Raw genomic sequence first — 22,516 nt, 5'->3', positions numbered from 1 at the left:
GTTAAGTGTTTCCACCCACCTCAGTACAGCTAGGATTTCCCTAAGAATAAAGGGCTGAGGTGACCATACTCTTCACTAAATTAAATTAATTAAGCAGTCAAGCACATTGACTCCTGTATCTTCGGCCTTCCCTAACATATAGGCTGTGCATTGTACACACACACACATTTCTTATGAATTCCACATGGTGAAAAACAGATTTAAATGAAGAAATAGGTTTGCTGCATGGCCCACAGTATTTAAATAAATTTAAAATGGATTACCACAGGCTATTACCTCATTATTGCTCGAGTTAACTCTCAAAGTAGCTTAAAGTTTTTGAAAATTTTATATGTACCTTCAAAGATTGGTTTATTACAGTATTCCTAAACTTTATTTCTGTGGTTGCTTAATGTTCAACTGAACACATACCAAAAAAAAAAATATCTGTAATACAGTTCAACAGAGAGACAACATATTATGCCTTCATTAATGTATGGTGCTACAGCATAAAGCATACCAAACTCAGAAAGCTATAGGTTAGTCTACTCCCCTTTAAGCATGTATTTGCAAAACATCCATTTACTCTTTAAGAGACAAAGAAAAATACCCCAAAAACATAAAGAGCTGTGCTACTTATTTTCAGCTCAGGAAAGAGCCTTTGTTACATTAAGATTTTGATTTGAAAAGTCTAAAACCCAAAGCTACTTAAAGTTTGTGCATATTCTTAAAATTGCTCCATACTAAAAGTTTCTGCATTAAGTGTGCACTGCAGTTTTATTTTATTGTCATGGCCTGATTTTCAAAAAACAACCCAAGCCCCACACAGTTATAGGGCACAGGAGTTGCTGGCATTCAGCATCTTTGAAAGTCAGAACACAGTTTAAGTGATTGTGCAGAACAGGACATTTCCCTTGCAGTATAAGCCAAGTGTTCATTTATGCCCAATAACAAGACTACAGAAGTTTCATCAAATCGAATCAAAACAAACTTTTACAAGTCATAAAGTGTTTCAAGGATAACACCAATCGACCAGGCCTGAGTTTCACAGCTAAAAGGGCAATACTGTCCATTTTCATTGGTCAATTCTGGAAGACCTTTCCAGGATGATCTGGTGAAAGAAAAAACAAATGAGTATTGTTGTTAGATCATACACTGAAATTAAAAGAACATTTCATTTCAAAACCTTTTAATCTCAGTAGGAAACGGAAAACCATGACTAAAGGTATGTTGTTCTACAGGCACAGTATGTTCTTTAATAACTGAGATCTAATTAATTTTTTTTTCCTGCAGCTGGGAATTTTAGTGTGGTTTTTTTTTTGTCGGGGTGCCTTTCCTTCAAAGCAGACCCTCTGCTACTAATAATACCTGAACTTAAAACTACTGGCATGTTGCTCCTGTTTCTCATTCAGGTAGTTTTGCAGTTGGAAGAATACAAACGATCTTTGAGATAAGTGAATGGTATTCAAACTACATTTGAAACTGGATTATGGTGCTAAAAAGTGATAATGGCTGGAAGACAGCATGACTAACATAAGCCTTTTTTTTCCCTCCATAGGAATAAAAAGAGCCCACAAACTAACATACTTACAGAAATACTCATAAGTTGAGGCTGTTGCTACATTAAAAATTCTGTACACAAATGAAATACCCAAACAGAGTAGAAGTACACTACTTAAGTAGTAAGACAGAAAAAACTATGTTACCAAACTACAAGTTATTTGGTAATACTACCAAACAAGACACTGGGATAAGGTACCACATAAGGCTAAAAGTTGCTTAACAAATCCCTTTTCTTCCTCATGTGATCAGACAAACCCTTCTGTCACGACCAGTCCAACTGAGTTACTGTCATGGGTACAAATAAGTGCATATTTGAAGTACTGCAGAGCAGATTACATGGAAGAGATAAAGGGTAATGTTTGTCTCAAGTCATTAAGAACTAAAAATATAACAGACAGAAAAAGGGGAAAAATAATGTGGGTTTGGTTTTTAAGAGGGAGAACTCAAAATGCAAAGGAACATTTAAGGGCCATAAGCAGTTCCTCTGCCGCCTTAGAATATCAAGGTTATTAAGATTCTGAAACAGTCAAACTCATTTCCTCATTTATAAGACAAGAAATCCTAACAGCATTTTGCATCAGCTTATCTGCCACAGTTTTAATCTGTTACTACTAGCCCTTTAACTATTTTGTTTTGCAAGTTGTTTTGAAATATTTAGATTTTTTTTAAAAACAACTCACCAACTTTTTTTTCTGAAATGCATTTTTTTGTCTGAAATTAGATCCTATATTTTTACATAAGGTTTATTTCACCCAGTCTTCACATGGATAAGTATTAGTAATTCTACAATCTACAAAGGCACTAGATCCCAGCTGTACTTGAAACTTAAGACTTGAGACCAGTGAACTTTATATGTAGAAAACAGATGCTCTTTACATTATAGATCAGTACGTTTACATTCAATTGCATAGTGGATACCACCAGTTTGAATGAATATTTTTAATCTGTGTCAGCTGGTGTCTCACCTTTCAAGGTGAACATAGTGGCGAGAAAGAACATTCTTAATCATAACGACAGTCTTTGCATATATCTCTGGACCAATCAACTTTGAGAAGTACAATTTGGCACGGAGAAAATATCCAATTGGCCACAGCCATTCCTAAGGAAAGAATGAATAGACATTATTATTAATAGCTGTCTGTTTGAAAAAGTGACAGCACTTTTCCTAAAATTGAAGAAACTGGCTCTTACAGGTCCTTGGTGATAATTAAAACCTCTGGCTATGTTATAGTTGTCATTGTCAAGAGCATTATCATATACTCCACAGTAAACCATATCACTGCAAGAAAGAAAAAAAATAAATTATGCAAACAAAGCCTTAACAAAAAATGATACATAAAAATGGAAAGCAGAAATGAATCAAAAATTTGTCATGGCATTTACATTCAATGATAGTTAAGTTAGAGAAATCTCCACCAGGTTATGTATTTTACATGACAATGGAATTCCAAAGAAGATTTAAACTGTAGGAAAATGGTTAAAGTCTTGGAATGACCTGAATTCACAAATTTGCCCTTATGCTTTTACTTCAACTGTAGTGCTGTGCACTGTATCATATATAAATATGTATGAAGATGCAAATTCAACATCTTTTATGATACCAAGTTTGACTTGCTTACTGTGTGGCATCCAAAACACCTGGTGATTGTCTAGATAAATAAAATCAATTGCACAGACTTTTAGAACAGCAAAATAATTGTTCCAGAAGTATTTATTGCAGCCTTATTTCACTGGCATATATAAGGATTTTAACAAAAGAAATACTACCCCCATGTGTCAAATAATTTTGTCACATTTTGTAATTAACACTTATTCTTATCTCTACTATACTTACTCTGGGTCTAAGGTTTTCATGCCTAACGGACCAAGCAGTTTTGTCTCTGCTATCTGTAGAGCTTTCCAAGCTCTCTCAGGCGTGAACAACTCAGGGGCCTAATAAAATGATAAAGATATAATGAGTAAACTCTGCACATGTACACACATAAGACCGTGTATACAAATGTAGAAGACCACAAAAAGCCCAAGTCTTGTATTACTGAATCAACTTCTGGAACCTACAAGTCAGAGTAAACAAGACGACAGAAGCTATCCAGTACTTTTAAATTTTTTTTTTAATTTATTTTAAATACACTTGCCAATTATTATTATTACTGAAGCTCTTTACGAACCTGATAAAGACAAACAGCTCATGCTTTTTAGCTAATTTGACAGGAAAAGCAGCCTTCCAGACCTAACCTTAAAAGACGTTCTGAATACAGCGAACACTGCAAATTTATCCCAGCTATACACTGGATAGCAGTTTCATTTAGGCAAGTCCTATCAAGGATGTATTTTTAGGAGATACTGTAAGATGGATGAATATTAAATGCATGGAAAATAAAAGCTTTCAAAAAGTTATTCTAAGCAATGTATGTTCCTGATATAACACCATGCAGATGTACGTTACAATGCAAGCTTAGTTCAACAATAAAGAAAATTGTAAGTGCAAATGCTTCCCCTCACTTACCACAACCATTGCTATTGTAAAATTTGGCCTGAGTTGGTAATCACACCATGGACTTGAAGCTCCATAGCTGTCCTTATAAATTCCACGTTTGTGAACGAGATTTGGATGTTTCTCATTAGGATCTGCTGGGTTCTCAGAGACAAAGAACAGCCTTTCAAAGTGTCCTTGAATTTTTCTGTTCCACTCATCATATGTGATAGTCTCCTCCTTTCCTGCAAGACGTTACGTACAGGTTTTATTTTCTGAAAGCAGCCACAGTGGTTAACACCAGAGGTATGCTTATGCCTATTTTTACCGTTTTGCTTATTGAAGTTTTACATAGGATAGTCCTAACACAATAAACGCCATAGTAGCATTGCAAAAAGTTATTATCTAGAAGTTGAATTATACTGCAGATCAACTCCAACACATGCACAACTTCTTTACACAACATTTTCTAACTTGCAGTTAGCTAGGAGCAAACAGTATGAGGTACTTTGATCTACAGTAAATATTCAATTGAGCAAGTTTAAATTTTATGATTAACATTTCAGCATGGTAACACGTCAGCTCTTTTCTAGTACTTTGTATGCATATTCTTGCTATTTTGGAGATTTCAAACAGAATATCAAAACATTAGGGTAAGTGTCACTTTTAAAAGCTTCCTCTTACTGAATTCCTGACACTTAACAGGACCAGACCTAGGATCACCTTTCTCCAGCTGGTAATTCCCCGAATTTAGGCTAATTCTACAGTTCACAGAAACAGCTCACTGAAACTTCAAGTCAGACTGGGAAAACATCTGGTTTTTAGTCAGCAAAATTGTGCTAGGGATATCTTCCTGACTGAGAAACACATACATCTTAAATAAGCAACACTTCTATGAAAGAACCAAAACCAGTAAAGAATTGTACATTAGTTTTACATTAGGTGAGTACAGGAGTATTACCTGTTTTTCTTTAACTACAACTGGAGTATAGCAAAAAGGACAATACTACCAAAATTGAAATATAGTATTGCCAGAAGAACAAAAACCCTAGCAACAGTAACACTAAGCCTATTCTTAAGAAACAAGGCATAGATCGTAAATAGAAATTAAGGCTGGTTTTAAAATAGATTCAGCAGCACATGAATGAAATGTAAACCTAGTTACACGAGATTAACAACAGTAAGGAGTATACACACAAACTGAATCTTAAGATTCAGAACAAAAAAGAGATAAGACAAGTCCTTATAAATATTATTTCTACATCTACAGATTATAATATTACTGTGTACTGAATTCTAAATTGTCTTACTCTAGCCATATATTTTAAGAAATCCTGAAGTGAGAGGTAAGTGCATGACCTAAGAATCTGTACTGCCTAGGACCAATAAGGAAAAAACCCAAACCCAAACCAACAAAACACATTCACATTCACATTTTCTGAATTAGAATAAAAGAACCATTAAATTAATTGCTTTCCAATATTATCCTTTACTGAAGAGTAAAAAGGCTTTACAGGGCATGTATATTCACTTAGGATAGGTACGCTCAAAGTAAAGTAGCTTTGTAACCAGAGTAGTATCCCTCTGAAACATAAGCGACATCTAAAGATATTTATGTAAATATACACAAGAAGTGCTTCTCTGTATTGTGAATATTGGAAAAAAAAAAAGAAAAAGAAGTTGTCTTGAATCATTTTACTTAGCATTCTTGTAATGAATGATGCGTATCATCATAATACATAATAATCCTATCACCTATATCCATTTTGAGAAAGGGTATTTAGGCTCCAAAATTCCTTTGTGATCTACACCTTAATACATGGAGTGAAATATTTGAAATATTGACAAGACAATATTAACCCTTAATAAATTTTTGTAGTAACAAAAGATTTTAATCATACAAGATACTTTCCCAAGATTTTCTCCTTTTACCCCTAAACCTTCTTGAGTAGTTTGATAACCATCCCTGATGTTATATGGCCACGATTTCATCATTCTAGTTATTTTTATACTCCAGTAATACAATTATGAGATGTGCATGTTATTACCATGTCTTTTTACAGTGACTCCACGGAATGGAAACACATTTTTCACAGACAAATCCAGCAACCAGCGAACCGCCGACTTGCACAGGCCAACAATTTCCACAGCAGAGCCATCTCTAAAGTAATAATGATTAAAAAAAGCCCAAGAATTACTTTAAGAAGGCTATTAAAGTTCAATAAGGAACTGAAAAGAAATAATCTTATTTAGACACTTCATTATTCCCTGTTCTCCTATTATTCCCTTATTTCTCCTATATGAGCATTGAAAAGTTCTACAGTATTGCAGTGTTTTGTGAATAACAGCTCCATCATCATGACTACTGTCACCATTTTCTAAACTTCAGTCACACCTCTCTTGCTGGTATTGTCTTGAAAATGAAGAGTCCTTAGATGTTCCAGTCTCTCCTTGCAAGGCAGCTAACTCCACCCCTTTCAGTTTTAGCAGCCCTTCTCTGTACCACCCTTTATTATGCCTTTCTTGAGACCAGCACTACACACAACACTCCAGATACAAGTGCATCTTGCAGGTGCAAGGTTTCACAGAGGCAGAATGTGCCCTCTGTCTTGTTCTAAAAACCTTTACTGATGACACCTACTGTTATTATTTTTATTAGCTTTTCTGTCTGCTGCTGTACATTAAGATACGATTTCAGAAAGTTGCCAGTGACTCAGATTTCCTTCCTGTGTTGTAGCTGAGCTCTGACAAAATTGTGTAGGCATGTTTTAGACTATTTTTCCCCTAGATGCATATCTTAACTTTATCTATGCTGAAGCTTATCTGCCAGTTTTAGGCACACTCAGTTTTATAGGGTACTTTTCAGTTTCATGAGGGGCCAAGAGAAGAGAATATTAGCATTAAAGTACATTGACATAGTCTGTTTATTTAGATCAGAAGGATTCCACCTGATGAAGAAATAACTGAGGAGACAGTAGAAAACAGATGAGGTTTTCTATCAGCTAACAGTCACAGAACAAGCTTGACTGTGAACTGGCTAACAGATACTTTTTTCTGCACAATAGGCTAATTTAAAGTGTATTATCATAACCAGCCAATTTGCACAGATTTAAGATAATTTTATACCAGTAATTAAGAACATGAAAAAAGTATCAGCCCCAAACAACTTGGTCCTCTGATGTTAAAACTGTGTTCAATACAGAGGTTCTCATCTGCAACATGCACTTCGGTAACTTAGGTAATATTTCTGCCACAACAGATTACTCAAGTCAAAAATGAAGCATTAAAATAAGCCCTAAATGCACTTCTTGGACTTGCTTCTTTTTTCAGGCAATATTCAGATCATCACCATATGCATACATTTCATGTTATATCATACTGAGTTTTACTACCTGCTTGATGTAAAATTTTTCTCTAGCATCATCAATTTAGCCTCTTTAGGGCAGGTACCTCAACCTCTCTTGGTTCCTAATTAAAATGCCTGAATTGTCAAGCAAGATAATGTCTTCCCTTCAGTTCTCGCCCACAGATGGCAATCTATTTGAAACTGATGCGGTACTAAAGTCAAGCAAGGATGCCTGCAGCAGTTTGCTAGCACATAGTAAAGAGCTTATTTTTAAAATATATAATCTCAACTTTAAAAACTTAGATGTTGTAGGAATTTTTGAATTCTAAATAAGAAGTACTCAAACAAGAACAATTATCAATAAATACCTCCCATAAGTAGTCTAAATAATAAATTACTGCTAGTACTACAAGTATACAGTTTTTCCTAAATTACATTTTACTACTTGAAATCAAAAGTTGACTGTTTGCAGGGAGCTAAAACCATGCCAGAAGCAGAGGGCTTCATCTGCTAAAAGCACACCTTTTTTCTTCGAATGAACACAAAGAAAAAAATTACCATTAACATTTTAGTAGGCAGAAACATTTAGAACATTTGAGAGATCACCTCTGAGATGTGATAATGGAAGGCACAGTAGTTCTGCAGAAGAATTTCAGTTAAAAAAATAATTTAAACCCTCCCCCCACCCCAAGCCTGCATTTTGTACCTTGGAGTAGCTGGAATTCCTCTGTTGCGAGCTCTGTCGCTCTCTCCCATTTTATCCATCCAAGTGCCACAATTAAAGCGGTTCCCTCCAAAGACAAAGCCAGTTTCAGGGTCAACACCTGCAGTTACATTAAAACCTGCCAAGCAAGAACATCACATGTGAAGTCTGTATTTTAAACAAAGCAAAATCCCAACTGCCCTCCCTCAGCCCAAACCTCCTAAATAAAAAAAAACAAACCCCTCCAAACAAGAGATCTGAGGTGGGTTTCTCAAGGCAACTGTACTTCTAAGTGAACTTTTATTTAAAGATAACTTGTTGCTGATAATAAACAATTAGGTACTTTTAAAACATTTAATGTATTTAAAGTAATATAGCTTTAGGTACATTAAACAATTTTTCAAAAATATACCAATAGCTAGAGGAAAAAGAAATACAATTGTCATCTTTTGAATTACATAGCAAGTGTTCTATATGTTACCTTCATCTCTCATGTTTTGATCTATCTGCGGACCAGCATTCCTTTCTCGGAAATTTATGCCTTCCATGTGTCGTTGCATTGCTTCCTGTATTACTTCATAAAGTGGCTGATCCTAGATTGATTGCATGTTTGGGTAATATGCGAAAGGCAAGATGAAATATGAGTAGAAAGGCTCTAATGTGCAAATAGTAGCAATTCTTAGCCTCTAGTTTATGATACTTTAAAAGAAAAGCATCTAACATTTTCAGTAGCATCCTTCTCAATGGCAATACATTGTATACAATATAAACATTTTTTCAAGACAAAAAGCAAAGAAAAAATTTAGATGCTGATGAAATTTTTTTCTCCACTCCCAATCCCCTGGACCGGTCTAATCATGTGATGCAGACATAGTGAGGAGTACCTAACACATGGAATTCTTGTGCAACAGGTTCTTGTAGCTAGAAAAATTACATCCTTTCATTAAAAATTTATAGTTGTGTTAAATACTTAAATCAGAAGTGATCTTTACCATAGTGCCTGCAGGCTGAGGAGAAGAGTCATCTCTTGGGTACATCCTAGAAACAGGACACCTGAGAATGTCTAATCCATTTGGAACAATTTTACAGTAGTCCTGGATACACTGAAGCCACCACCATACAGCATCGCGACAGTTGTATCTGGCATGCGTCCCCTGGCCAAGCAGATTAGGAATGAGACCATGTCTTAAAGTCCCACCAAATGCTAAAATGATGTTTCTAGAACAAAAGAAAAACAGAGTCTTGACTAAGTTATTTTCAAGGCTCTTACTGGACCAAGTAATAAGTACAAAGCATGTAAGTTTACCTTAATAGCAAGGTAAGTCAAGGAGATAAACAGGATCTTAAAGACAGATGCCAAAAGTCTGCTGTTAAAAACTACAGATTACATCATTCAGCATAAACTCTTTTGACAATAAAAAGTCATCTCTTCCCTACAAACTCCCCAACATGAATACCCTTAAATCAGTTTGTATAAAGCATACAACATCTGTTAAAGTAGAAAAGCTAGTTTGCTTTTCCATAGGTAAACCCAAATCCCACTGAGGTCACAGGGAAGGTTTTATTGACATTGTTTATGATCACCCTGGTATCCATTCTGATGGGTAGGGTGGAATGGGGACTGAGGGCAGGAGTAGATGGGAATTTCCTATTAAAATACAGGGAGGTGACAGCAACTGAGGTTATGAGAAGTTTCATTTGAGAACTGTTGCACATACCTTGCAGAAAACATGGATTGCAACTACCTTTAAAAAGGAATATAAACATACTAGTAGACTGCAGATCTTACTGCATGAAAAAGGTAATAGTTGGCCAAGTGTACAACAGCATAAATACATACTAATTGAAAACAACTAATTTTTATGTTTGTATCATGTGGCGAGCTCTACCCAAATTAAAAGATTAATGGAAATATCAAATCAATAGATCTGGCTTATATCTGGCTCATTTGTCAGGTTAAGCATTTATAAACAGATACCAGATTGCAACAATCCACAATTAGCTGATTTCTAGTATTAACAGACAAATACTAGCAGTTACCAAAAAAACCCCACAATAGACATGCAATCATACCCTTCTCATTAAAACAGTATTATCTTGCTACTTCAAATTTTTATATAAGTAATTCTGAAATTATTGCTCAGCAACAATGATGCAAGCACATCTGAAACACAATCACTTTGTTTAAAGGCAAGCAGTAGTATTACAGGGGTTAAAACTATCCTACCTATACAGAACATCAGCTTCATGTCAGTGCTAAGAAAGCAAAAGAGAATCATTTAAATAGTATTTTTAATTACATTTAGGACATAACTGAAAAAACTGTCTAGGGCTGTTAAAGTTTTATACTACACATCAACTGTTTCTAATAGCTTGTGTGTCATCTCAGATTTTGAGAGTGTGCCTTTTTCCTAACTACCGGCAAAACTAGTAAGAACTAAGAATAAGTCAGTCTTACCTTGCTTCTAGATAGCGCCCAGTAACTAGCATTAGACCTCTCAAAGCAATAAAGGTATCCCTTCCCCAAGAGCGAAAAATTCCAGATGAAAAATGAGGTAAACCTAAAAAGAAATGTCATTGTTCATCTCATTTATTGATAATGGCAGAAAACTCCAAGCATATAAGTGTGTATAAAATAACCATAAGTAAAAATATATTCACATTTAAATATCTTAATCTAGGAAAAAATTATAAAGTAAACAATCTTCTAGACCAAGTTCTTGATAAAATAAAATAAAGCATCATTTTAGAACAGTATCTTCTAGAATTTCAAGACCACACAACAGAATTTCTCCTATCAGTAACAGTCACACTTAAATTTTTATTAAATCACTTTGTAACTTAACCAAGTGCTACCCTGCAATTAAAAGAAGCAGAAAGAAAATCAACAAACAAAAAGCCAGAACTATGACAAGATTTATAATGCTTTGTTGGCAAGAGTTTATGTATGAGAGCCGTGCCATCTCAGTAGCATAAATGGAGTACTGGAAAGCTATGAATTTGTTCAGCCCAAAATTGTTCTCAGCCACTATAAAACGAAACTTGCTTCTCTTTTCCAGCAGCTTCTAGAACTACATCTTACTGCAAACATTGTAACATGTAACTTTAAGAATGATTCTGACTGATAAAGCATAATAATTACAACAGTAAGGTCTATCCTTGTCTTTTCTTCCATTTACTAACTTTTTGAATCTATCAAACAAAAAATTCCATATGGTAAAGTTTCAAAACAGCAGTCTCTTGTGCATGCTTGACAGAAGAACATTTTAACTTCTATCACTTACTTTTCCAAACTATTTGCTAATACTCAAATACGGCCTCTACACCTCCACAATTTTATAATATATAGCAACAGCACTTGAAAATGACAATCCACTTATGAGTTAAAAAAAAATAAAATCTCAGACACAACTACCAATGAGTATGTGAAGGGGATATTTAAAACCAAATCCTTTAGCATAATTAATTTTTATGACCAATTTAAAGGAACATTGTGCCTCTGTGCTTCTAGGTAACACTAAAGCAGGCCAATGGAATGTTACTAAAAACCAGAAAGTAAAAGCAGTAAAACTCCATCAGAGACTCAGACAGCAAAAAGAAGAAAATAAACGCCCCAGTGAGACAGATGCCATAGAACCTGTGGATGTTAAAAGTTTCTATGGTTTCAGAAAAGGAATGAGCCAACTTGGAACAAAAATAAATTCATTCTAGCCACTAAACACAGAAGGTAATAGTTTTGACATAGGAAAGTGTCCAATTCAAAGACTGCCAGATGCTGGCAGAACATTGAGAGATACAAACACTATTTGCTGACTGCCTTTATGCTCTTTCCTTTTGGAGAGAGTTTCAGATCAGGCGTTCTTCTGGTCTGCTAAGGGTTCTTTCTTTTTCTGAGAACTTGTAAACAATAAATTCACCCTTGTACTCCACTATGATTCAGCTCTTAAATTAATGTTTAAAAAAAGATAAACTAAAACTTATCATGCTAAGTATATTTATCTCAAGCAAGCTTTCTGGAAAGAAAGAGAACATCACACATGGAGGTCCACAATTATAAAAGTGGATATAGCTAAAAATGTCTCTAGATAAAGTGTTTATAAGGTCCCCCTCCCACCTCCCAAGAGCAGTAATAAAATGGTTGTCTACCAGTACTTCCTGGGGACAAGACTCCCGTATTTTTAATATGGGCAAATCTTTATCTTAAATACAAGTTCAAATGCAGAGGAAAAGTGAGGAAAACTGCTACCTACATTTTATACCTGGTTGCTGACATATGGATCCCAAGCACAATGGAGACAATTTTAATATAGTTACCAAAAACCTTTAACTATCGAGAAAGACTTTATTTTTTTTTAAAAAATGTTGTCCTCACTTACCAGCTGCCAAAGAAACACAACACTGTTCTTTCTCATTTGTAATCTCATTCAGCCTACAGGGAACATCATGTAAGGAAGGAGACAGATCTGGCAGACAAGAATATTTTCCTATACCACACATCTGGACTGAACCCAAGGAAAGGTGTTTAACAAACGTTGATCCATTCTGCACAAAGCTGTAATTCAATATAATTAAATTAAAATAACTCTACATTCAGCAAGATCAGCCTATAAAATGTACCCTTTTTCATTCACAGAAGACTATTATAAGTATTATGCATAATAAATAATAAACTAACTGAGTTAAAATTAGTATTTTGCATTAGCTGATTTTGTAAATAAGGTTTAATTTGCAGATTACTTCTTCCCCTCCCCCAAAACAGGTGCCCAATGTTAGCCTTAAATTTGAATTTATTAATGCCAATGGGAGTGTTTATGTCAAATACTCATAGCAAAAAGGATAAAAAAGGAAATTTGTTTTGTTTACTTGATGCCTACATAGGTCTCAGGTCTTCAAAAATACGATAAAAGATACTGTACTATGAACAAAAGTTTCTTTCAAACCTAGTAAGTATTTTTAAAGAGAGTCACATTTTTTATATATTCATATTTATAAATAATTGCAAATCAATAAATCAGTTAACACATTGTCTAAAATAATGCAACCTGCATTCCTGACTAGTTCACCTCCAAGCATTTTTTCATAAAATATATTTCTTTCCACATGATTTCACAACCATACCAAATTCTATTGCCATTTTAACATCTATATTTTTACAAATCAATACTGATTTGTTCAGAAAATTCATAGCTACAATAAAGCCTCCATTAAATCAATTTCTCTTCCCTTTCCAAGAAACAAAGGAGAAGCAGACACTGAAGATTAAACAGTTATTTCAAGAACTAAGCAAAAAGCTCAGATAATGAAGGATATTCAGCTATGTTAGAGAAGAAATGTTGAACAAGCATCAGCATCAAGTACAATCTGGTATCTTCTTTCTTCCCTGAACTTCAAGGAATCATTACAGTTGTACTAAAATTATAGCAAAAAAAGTTTCCGAAGCCTGGCAAAGAAATGCTGACTTAAGTCTTCCTCCTCCGATGCCAACACTAGGTATAAATTCAAACCCTGGATAGACATCTGAAGTCTCAACCTTCCAGACCACCACTGTTAGAAAATGGATTTGATATTCACTACCAATTTTACCCTTTTACATTGGACGAGTATGAATATATTCAAATTACATTCTCCAGCAGATAAAACTTAAAAGGTGTACATATATACAGATACCTCTATAGCTCTGATATGTCAAGCATACCTAGACATCTGATGCCATCCCACATCCAGAAGCGTTGTGTACGCACCCACTAATATGGCATCAAAGTAACAAGGGATAAGGTAACGTGGAATTCTCTTCAGGTAGACAAACATGGCCTTCAACCATTGACCAACCTATTAAAATACAATATAATTAGAACCTGATAACACTAGGGTTCAAAAAGCAGTGCTTTCAGGATCCATCTGGTTAAAGTATTTGTCACTGGTTTTGTACATTTATTACACCCAAGTTATGCTTGACCACCACAAAGATGAGGTTATATTCAGTTATTAATAACACCAATAGCATGCAACCATTCATGTCTAAGAAGTTGACCATACTACATATTCATGGTAGAATTGCTGTACCCTCCTGCTCCAAAATTTCAGCCAAGAGATGAACTCTAAGAAAAGTACTAGGGAAAAATCTATACTGTATGTATTATGACATAAATGGGCAAGAACATCAACTACAGAAAGAGATTATATGTCACTAGTCTTGTAGGAAAAAAAAAAAATAAAATCACAAAGTTATTAAAATTGAGTAGCAAAAGAAAGCTGCAACTCAAAAGGCATCACTACAACCCAAGTGTGGGAAGGAAGTTTCTCATTGCTTAAGAGACAGGATTGAAGAGATGGAGCTTGAGATCAGGGATAGAAAAAACTACCAGGTGGCTAAATTATGTATGGCTACTAGTGAAAATGACTGCAGATCTGGGTCTAGGACTCAGGATGCTGGAGCTTCACGATCCTTGTGCCACTGCAAAATATTTGACACCTGGGAAGTATTTATCTTCTCTCCTTCTAGTACTGTTAAAGAACAACATAACAACCTACTAGAAAGTCACTAAAGATTTAAACTTTCAGATGAAAACTGCACAGATGAAGAAAGTATGTGTCAATATATTACATGATGACACTATACTTTTAACCTGGAAATTATGAAGGGAAAGTTGCTTATGTAAACAGTGAAATTGTAGAGATTAGTTTCATGTGACTTCAGTATAGCTATGGGTACTTTATATTTTCAGTGAGACAGGATGAGACACTACAAATTAAGAACTCAGAAAAAATACACAGAAAAAATAAGCAGCAGTCTTTGAAGAGCAGTAAATCTGACAAGTATTAGACCAACTTCCTTTCTAGAAAAGCTCCAACTCTAAGGTCACATTCAGCATTCACTTCAGTACAATATTAGACTGCCTTTATATCACTACATTTGACTTTAGGAACAAAATGAAATAAGAATGCTAAAGCCTTCATTATTATATTCATTATGTAAGTTACCCAAATCAGGTCTTCATCTTGTGAAATTAATAAAGCTATTGCCATGCAGGAAAATAAAGTATGAGAAAGAAGAAAAGGACTGTATTGCAATGCAGCTATACAGGTGACTTGAATCTCAGAAAATCCTATCTTCTCAGTGTTTGACTGTGCAATCTTACTGCATCATAATCATGTATGCCTTACTAGTATTTAGGCCCTCTTTTCAAAGTACTTAAAAAACTTACTTCATTTTTATTTCAGGAAAAGTAGTAAACAGGGAAGGACCCCTGCAGGCCTCTGTATAAGAGCTAACAAACCCCTCCATGCCCTACATAGTTTTCACTTCCCTTTTGCAGTCTATTCTTAAATAGGATTGAGGAGAGGGAAGAAAAAACATATTAACAGTTTAATCTTCTAGAAGAAATTGCCTAGACAAGAAACATGTTATAGACAGACTGAATTTAAAAATATACCAGTAATTGAAAAGGAAACAAACTAGCAATTTAAAACCCCAAAGTCACCAAATAAGTATTTTTACTCACTTCTGCACAGGCTCCTGCACGTGAAATCAGACGATTACTGACATAATCAATCATCCAGTCTCCAGATCTTAAGTTATCACAAAATGGATGACCCAAATCATTCTTTGGTCTAATGTCTGCCATCACGGACATTAACCCTGAAGATACAAACCCAACTCTGCGTTAAAAGACACACCATTATCACAAACAGCAACTACAATTCAGGAGGAAAAGGTACGCAGCCACTGATGCTTTAACTGGATTTAACTGTATTACTTTGCCTGACCTGCAGACCAAGTTAGGATACAACTCAATTATTGCTTCCTCAGCATACATCCTAGACAGTTATGAAAATTATTATGGAATAACCAGCATGACAGAATTCATACATTTGATAAATGATTGACACTCGTCAGTCATCTAGTAACATCTAGGGTTTAATTAATGTGACTTTTCACTAGAGGTATATGTATTTTCTTTTTATTTTAAAAGCAAGGGCATTGGTTCTAAAACACATATTGAAACGTAATTTGGCAGTCCAGAGTATTGAGAGAGAGGGGTTTTATTTCAGTATGCGATTTCCTAGGTACAACGCTGATTAGTAGCACGGCCAAGCAGAAAGAACTTACTGGTTTTTATCTAAACAACAGCACTAGCCATAAAAAACCCCATTAAGTTACCATCTAGACTGAGCAGCTGTATTTTACTTTTTTTCTTGACAGAAAAAAGAATGCTGAAACTATTACCTTGGAGGCCTGCGTACTTCAGTGATGACCAGTTTGGAATATTGTAGCAACCTCCACCATCTTCTTGTTCTTCTGCTTCACACCTATACAGTACTTGATTTAGGTCAGCCAAAGTTAGTTTAGATGCAATACTGAAAAAACAGTGGAGAAAAAAAATTATTTCCAAACCCCAAAGCAACATTAGTAGGTAAACAGAGAAAGGACTTCACAAACCATTCTAGTTTCAGACATACATTAGAATAATCAAATATATAGAACCCTCTCAGCACTTAATCTTGGAAATTAAGAGCCTGATTTTTCAGATGTTCCGCTCAGATGTTTCAGTACTTATTTAGAAACACAGCATTAAGCACAAATCCTGAACAATCATACCCCAAAACTAACAAACGCTCCTTACAGCAGCGTTCCAGTACCTAAAAAGTATTGGCCTACAAGAAAGCTGGGGAGGGACTTTTTATGACGGCCTGTAGTGATAGGACAAGGGCTAATGGCTTTAAACTGGAAGAAGGCAGATTTAGATTAGATACAAGGAAGAAAATCACTGGAACAGGTTGCCCAGAGAAGCTGCGGATACCCCATCCCTGGAAGTGTTCAAGGCCAGGCTGGATGGGGCTTTGAGCAACCTGGTCTGGTGGAAGGTGTCCCTGCCCATTGCAGGGGGGTTGGAACTAGATGATCCTTAAGGCCCCTTCCAACCAAACCATTCTATGATTGCATGTTAGCAGTCTACTTTAAGGAGCTATTACACAGAATGGGAACTAAAGAGCCTGGGAAGTTTTTAAGTATTATTGCTGCTTAGTATTATACATATAAAAATAATATCTCAGTTTTTATTGTACTCTGACAATCCAAATCCGTCTGCAGTAACAAGAAGAAAAAAAAATCCTCACTTTAAGCTTACAAGACTGTTCTTCATTCCCACTGTAGCTCTCTTGGTTCTACTTCAGAAACTTAAAGAATACTCACGAAGAAAATAATGTTTTTAATATAGGTGCTGAATGATCATCAGGAAGACTTCCAGATTTAAAATGAGGGCTGAACTGGATCAAATGATTGCGGAGTACACCAACAGCCTCTTGTGCCTTCGGGTCAAGACTAACTCTGTAAATACGAATGCATAACTTGTAGAAATGTAGCACTTGCAATAACTATTCTCAAGTCTCAAAACAAAGAATACTATAATTCTATTTTAACTAACACAGCCATTCAGTAATTATAATAACATACCTGAATACTATTACACTTCCTGGTGTTAATTTTTCAAATTCTATTTCTTGAACAAATTCATTTGGCCCTTTTATGGCAGTTCCAGCTTGCTTTATAATTTTACTGTCTTTAATCTTAGAAAAGAAAACACATTTGCAAATGAAATTTCAATGTCTTTTTTCTAATATAAAATATCGTAAGTTACAAAATACTACATCAGAACATGGGTGAAGGAGGCTAATTACCTGGATATGCTCTCTGAGTTCCATTGTGAAATTAGGTAATCCATTTATAAAATGTTCATCCTTTTTGTAAGGACTAGTATTTCTCTCAATAGTCCTAGCCTCAAGTACTACTTCTTCTATTTTTCCTAAGAAAAGTTAAATCATGTTGTAGCTGTTAAGGTACTTTAAACAAAAAGTGATTCTTTTGAAAACATGAAGCAAAACCTAAAACTAAAAACCTAAGTATTCAAAATACAAGTCTCTGTTGTACAGCTAAAGAACAACCAAATGTGACAAAACATATGGGGAAGTGTTTGAAATATCCTATAAACATTCATTACACATTCATTGGCTGTATTGTATTTAAAACTGCAATTTTGTCATTTTATAATAAGTTAACCATAAAATTAGTCAACTATTAGTGAATTACAACTTCTCTTTTACTGATCACCAGCTCTGTTTCATTATTATCTTTTAGGAGACTATATTAGATTGGTTTCCAAACTGCAGCTACAGATGGTTTATCTTCAAAGTGTAACAACTTATTATTAATATTCAAATATTCCCATTTTCTCTATCCTTTCAGTAATCTACAAACTAAGATAAGTAAGTCTTGCAGCCACTTGTTAAGTGTCTTAACACATAATTTGACTAAAACAGGCACATACAGGCACTCAAACAACCGAGTATACTTAAAAAGCCAGTTTGGAAAACTTTTCTTCAGAAATATGTCGAGATGATGTGTAGAAGTCATTATACTTTGCTACTATTAAGTATAGTAAGTACTTTGCATATTTAATTAATATTATGTATGCATTACCTATATATTAACTTCATATGAATTTTTGCAGTACGAAGTTGTTTCTTAAGATGTATTTTAAAACTACAAAAATAGTCACATATAAGAAAGTTGAATAGCAATGACATCAACAAATATGATGAGGTTTTAGCCTTTTTCCCCAGTGTAACACTTACCAGTAATGCTCCCCCAACTCTGTACAATTAACCATCTTGCTGTTAACTATTTTTTACCAGTTCACAAACAAGACAGTAAGCAAAACCACACTCTCATGAAGAGCTTATAGTGGGAAGTATACTCAATATGAATGTCTTTGAAAACCCTAAGCAAGGTAAGTTTGTTATTCTTTAACAACTTTTGATGCATGCATGTCAGCACATATTAAAAAAGTGTTATATACTGAAAATTCTCATATTGATTTCATGTGTTTGAAGTCAAGTAGTATGGAATTAGAATAACTTGAATTTTTTGTACACCTGCCATTCCTTGAAAAGAAGTCCGATTACCTGGGATACACATTTCAGGTACTTCTTTAGTGTAGAAGGAAGTTTTAGGATCCCTGAAGGCAGTTCGACTTACAGCCACAACAGACTGGTGTGTGTTAGGGCAATGTCTTGTCACCGCCACTATATCTTCATCAACTTGATCTACATAGACCTAGAAAAGACATACCATTGCAACTGTGCTCACTCAGAACATAAATATGGAGAAATTGCAGTGTTACCCTCACTTCTTGCCTGATTAAAGCCTTTAGCCCCCAGCTCCTGATGCAGCCTGTTTATGGCCAGCCTTCCTGCTAGAATTCCTGTTTGGAAGTTAACTTCACCAGAAGACAGGTGTGCTGCTGGATTCCATTTTGCATAAAACCTCTCTTCAGATACTACAGAGATCTGTAAAGAAATTAAGATTTAAGCAAATATCAACTCTGGAAAAAACCCGTGAAAACAGCTGGAGGTCTCAACTATATAATCAATTCAAATTTCATATGAAATGGGACAGCCCGAAGTAACACCAGCTAGTAAACTGCTTGAAATTTCAAATAAACAATATTAAAATACTGTTTTATGTCCTAGGACAAGAATAAAGTTTAAGTTTTTAAAATAACTTAGGAGTTAAACTGTACACGTTACCTGGTGTGGTACTAGTTCATCATAGCCTTTGGTGCTTCCTGTAGCACAGCATGCCATGGAAACAATCATTGCACTAGGAAGAGCATCATACGCAGATCGGTGCTACATTAAAAAATAAACAGGTAAAAAAATAGTGAAACAAAGATATAATTCATCCCTCCCAATTCAGCATACAGAAGATATACTCAGTTTAACACAGGAGTTGCTAATCACATGATCATAATGTTCTCAATCACAATAGAATTACTGAAAAAAATTACTACAAATGCACTAACAAAAGCAACTTCAGAAAAATGCTCAAAAATAAGCACTCCCAACTCCCACCACTCACTCTCATTCTCTCCTGTAAAACAGGAGCTTAGGAGAAGGTTACCAAGCAGAGACAGAACCACTGTCTGGTGGTTAGAATGAAAGAATCAAAACAGCTCATTGAGTAGCTTTATATACTTTTTCCCTTGAAAGACAAAATCTTGAATGTCAGACAGAGTGAGTTGTTATAAAATTTTATTTTCTGCATGAAAACTTGAAGATCTGAAACACTTTTTTTCCCAAATATTGCTCAGGAAAAACATCCAGATTGCACCAAGCCCTCCCATGGTTCAGAAACACCAATTCAGAAAACATTAAATGGAAACTTTGGGTTTTGGTTTAGGTGCTCACCTGAATTGGACATTCATTATCATGTGTAATATCCATGAAGAGTGCATGAGCAATAGCTGGCATCAAAGGCCTCAAACGTGGCTGAACAAAAGAGCCAACAGGTTCTCCTCCAAAACGATAAACTAATCTTCCCTCTTCATGGCTATTATAAGCAGTCATTGCCTCTAAAGAATAAAATAGGTAAGTGTTTGCATAAGAGCTACTACCATAGAGTACAGCATGCTCAAAGATGTTAATGCAGCATTTTACAGTTGTTATTTTAGTGTGTTCAGTCATTAAAAAAAAAGTCACATATAAGTATACTCTCCAATGTGGGTACACCATCTTGGAATATTCCATTTACTATAATATATTAAGGTAGAGAAAGCCAAGGGGAAAAAAAAGTCGGAAAAAAAGGCAGAGATCTGAAACTGTTTCTCATAGGCTTTAAGAAACTCATGCAACAAAAATCAGACATGATGCTGCACTTGCATAGCAGAGTTATGCTACAACTTCTTTTTCTCTTGCTAGAACAAGAGTGAAATATTTAACCTTCTGTAAACTGATGCAGGATGTCTTCTCTTATTTTACAGCTAATACTCTATTTTTTGCCAAGTATCAAAAAAGTCACAGTACAAAAACTGTACTTCTGATTACACTGAGTATGAAATTGAAGGTGCATAATCCAGAAGAAACCTTTTCCTGGGGAAAAGCACATCATCCATAATCTCTCGTTGGAAAGAGACCACACACACAGCAAGCCTACCTCTTATTAAGGAGGTAATGCCCAGCCTATTCACAAAGATATTGTCCAGCTCCTCATTTCCTGTGAACAGTTCAGCCACTACATACAAATCGGCTCGCAATTTTCTAGCTGTGTCCAGCATGTACTGCAAAAAGCACAGCCAAAAAAGCCACAGAAAGGGGAAAGGTAGATACAAAAAAGGACAAGTTTCAAAGCTAGGCAGGGATTGGACAATAGGAAAATGCCATGCAGCAAAGGTAAGTAGAAAGCCAAAATTAAGGAACAAAAAAAGTTGTTACACAGAGGAGGACACACAAACATAAACAAAATCAAGTATTAGGATACAATACAGGAGAAGTTAAATAGAACATGAAGAAGAAAAAGTAATAGCATAAGCAAAGAACATGAATATGTAAGAAAAACAAAAAAGCGTACCAATGTTAGTTTCACATTAAAAACTCCAAACCATACACAACAATCCTACATAATTTCCAACTGCTTATTGTACCTCTAATCAGGCTGGTAATTCCCAGGCGGTTGACAAAAACATTGTCAATGTACTCACTGCCCGTGAAGAGTTCAGCTATCACATAAAGATTAGGTCTGACTGATCTGGCTGTTGCTAGCATCTCCTATAGATCATAACACATTTTTAATCCAAGACATCCATTGTCAGCTATGTAAAGGCAATCATTAACATGAACGTTAACCAAACATAAATGAGTCATTCATATATGCAGTTCATTAAATATTTTAGTAACAGGTAAGATTCATAAAACCATGTTTATACTTTAAAGAGATTATTTACAGACTAATTCTAAGAAGTTATCCGCAGACTTTAAGCTAATTACAACTTTGTTTTTAAACAAATCCTAATTCAAAATGCAAGACAGAGGTTGGATAAAAGAGCTACCTGTTAAGGTAAGAAATCTGAGGAAGACTTCAGTTTAAGCCTTTGAAGATACTGGAATGGTAACAATAAATGAAAGAATGGCAGAAGTTTTGAAATGGCTGCATTTAAGAGCCACTTACAACTTCTGTACACGCAAATCAGCTCATTTTAGGGAGCTCTTCATAGATTTAGGTAAGTTCTGTAACCAAACTAAGACTAAGCACTAAAAAGCTGCACTACTCAAATCTACTTAAAGCTAATTTACTAGGTAAGTACAATTTCTGGATATAGTCAGCTCTGTGGTAAACAATAAGCACTAATCTTCGCAATAAACCTGCCAGAATAAACTTTTTGCAAGTATTCTTTACCAGCTTTTGAATCCTGGGAAGTAAACCACTTCCTGTTTAACTCAGCAATAGTAAAATATACATGGCAAAGAAACACTAAGACTTTCAACCAAGCACTTGGCAATGACCCCAGCTAAAAAATGACATATTGGATGCTGGCAGTCCTTGCACTAAGTCCCTAGCTAATCGAGGGAAAAGTTAGTCAGGTCCATCCACATCCGCAGTACAGCTACACCATTCTAC

The 22,516-nt window shown here is 35.1% G+C and overlaps 1 protein-coding gene across 1 annotated transcript in view; it reads right to left on the bottom strand.

Moving 5' to 3' along the window:
* Positions 1-794: 794 nt before the first annotated feature.
* Positions 795-22,516, bottom strand: part of AGL (amylo-alpha-1, 6-glucosidase, 4-alpha-glucanotransferase) — a gene marked incomplete at its 5' end in the record, with an annotated part of 32,848 nt that continues 11,126 nt past the window's right edge. The window contains 22 exons of the mRNA XM_009708007.1: positions 795-1,090; positions 2,508-2,641; positions 2,734-2,821; positions 3,377-3,474; positions 4,049-4,260; positions 6,064-6,176; positions 8,068-8,203; positions 8,546-8,657; positions 9,057-9,282; positions 10,523-10,625; positions 12,441-12,616; positions 13,760-13,893; positions 15,567-15,703; positions 16,292-16,422; positions 17,258-17,392; positions 17,519-17,631; positions 17,743-17,867; positions 19,027-19,177; positions 19,258-19,410; positions 19,651-19,752; positions 20,311-20,474; positions 21,543-21,666. Of these exons, the coding sequence (XP_009706309.1) occupies positions 973-1,090; positions 2,508-2,641; positions 2,734-2,821; positions 3,377-3,474; positions 4,049-4,260; positions 6,064-6,176; positions 8,068-8,203; positions 8,546-8,657; positions 9,057-9,282; positions 10,523-10,625; positions 12,441-12,616; positions 13,760-13,893; positions 15,567-15,703; positions 16,292-16,422; positions 17,258-17,392; positions 17,519-17,631; positions 17,743-17,867; positions 19,027-19,177; positions 19,258-19,410; positions 19,651-19,752; positions 20,311-20,474; positions 21,543-21,666 (2,985 nt within the window). The remainder of the gene's footprint in view (positions 1,091-2,507; positions 2,642-2,733; positions 2,822-3,376; positions 3,475-4,048; positions 4,261-6,063; positions 6,177-8,067; positions 8,204-8,545; positions 8,658-9,056; positions 9,283-10,522; positions 10,626-12,440; positions 12,617-13,759; positions 13,894-15,566; positions 15,704-16,291; positions 16,423-17,257; positions 17,393-17,518; positions 17,632-17,742; positions 17,868-19,026; positions 19,178-19,257; positions 19,411-19,650; positions 19,753-20,310; positions 20,475-21,542; positions 21,667-22,516) is intronic.

Source organism: Cariama cristata, unplaced genomic scaffold, assembly GCF_000690535.1.
Source record: "Cariama cristata isolate BGI_N322 unplaced genomic scaffold, ASM69053v1 scaffold22259, whole genome shotgun sequence".
Lineage (NCBI taxonomy): Eukaryota > Metazoa > Chordata > Aves > Cariamiformes > Cariamidae > Cariama > Cariama cristata.
Note: the sequence above shows the minus strand (reverse complement) of the source record. Positions and strands in the feature narration are given on the sequence as shown.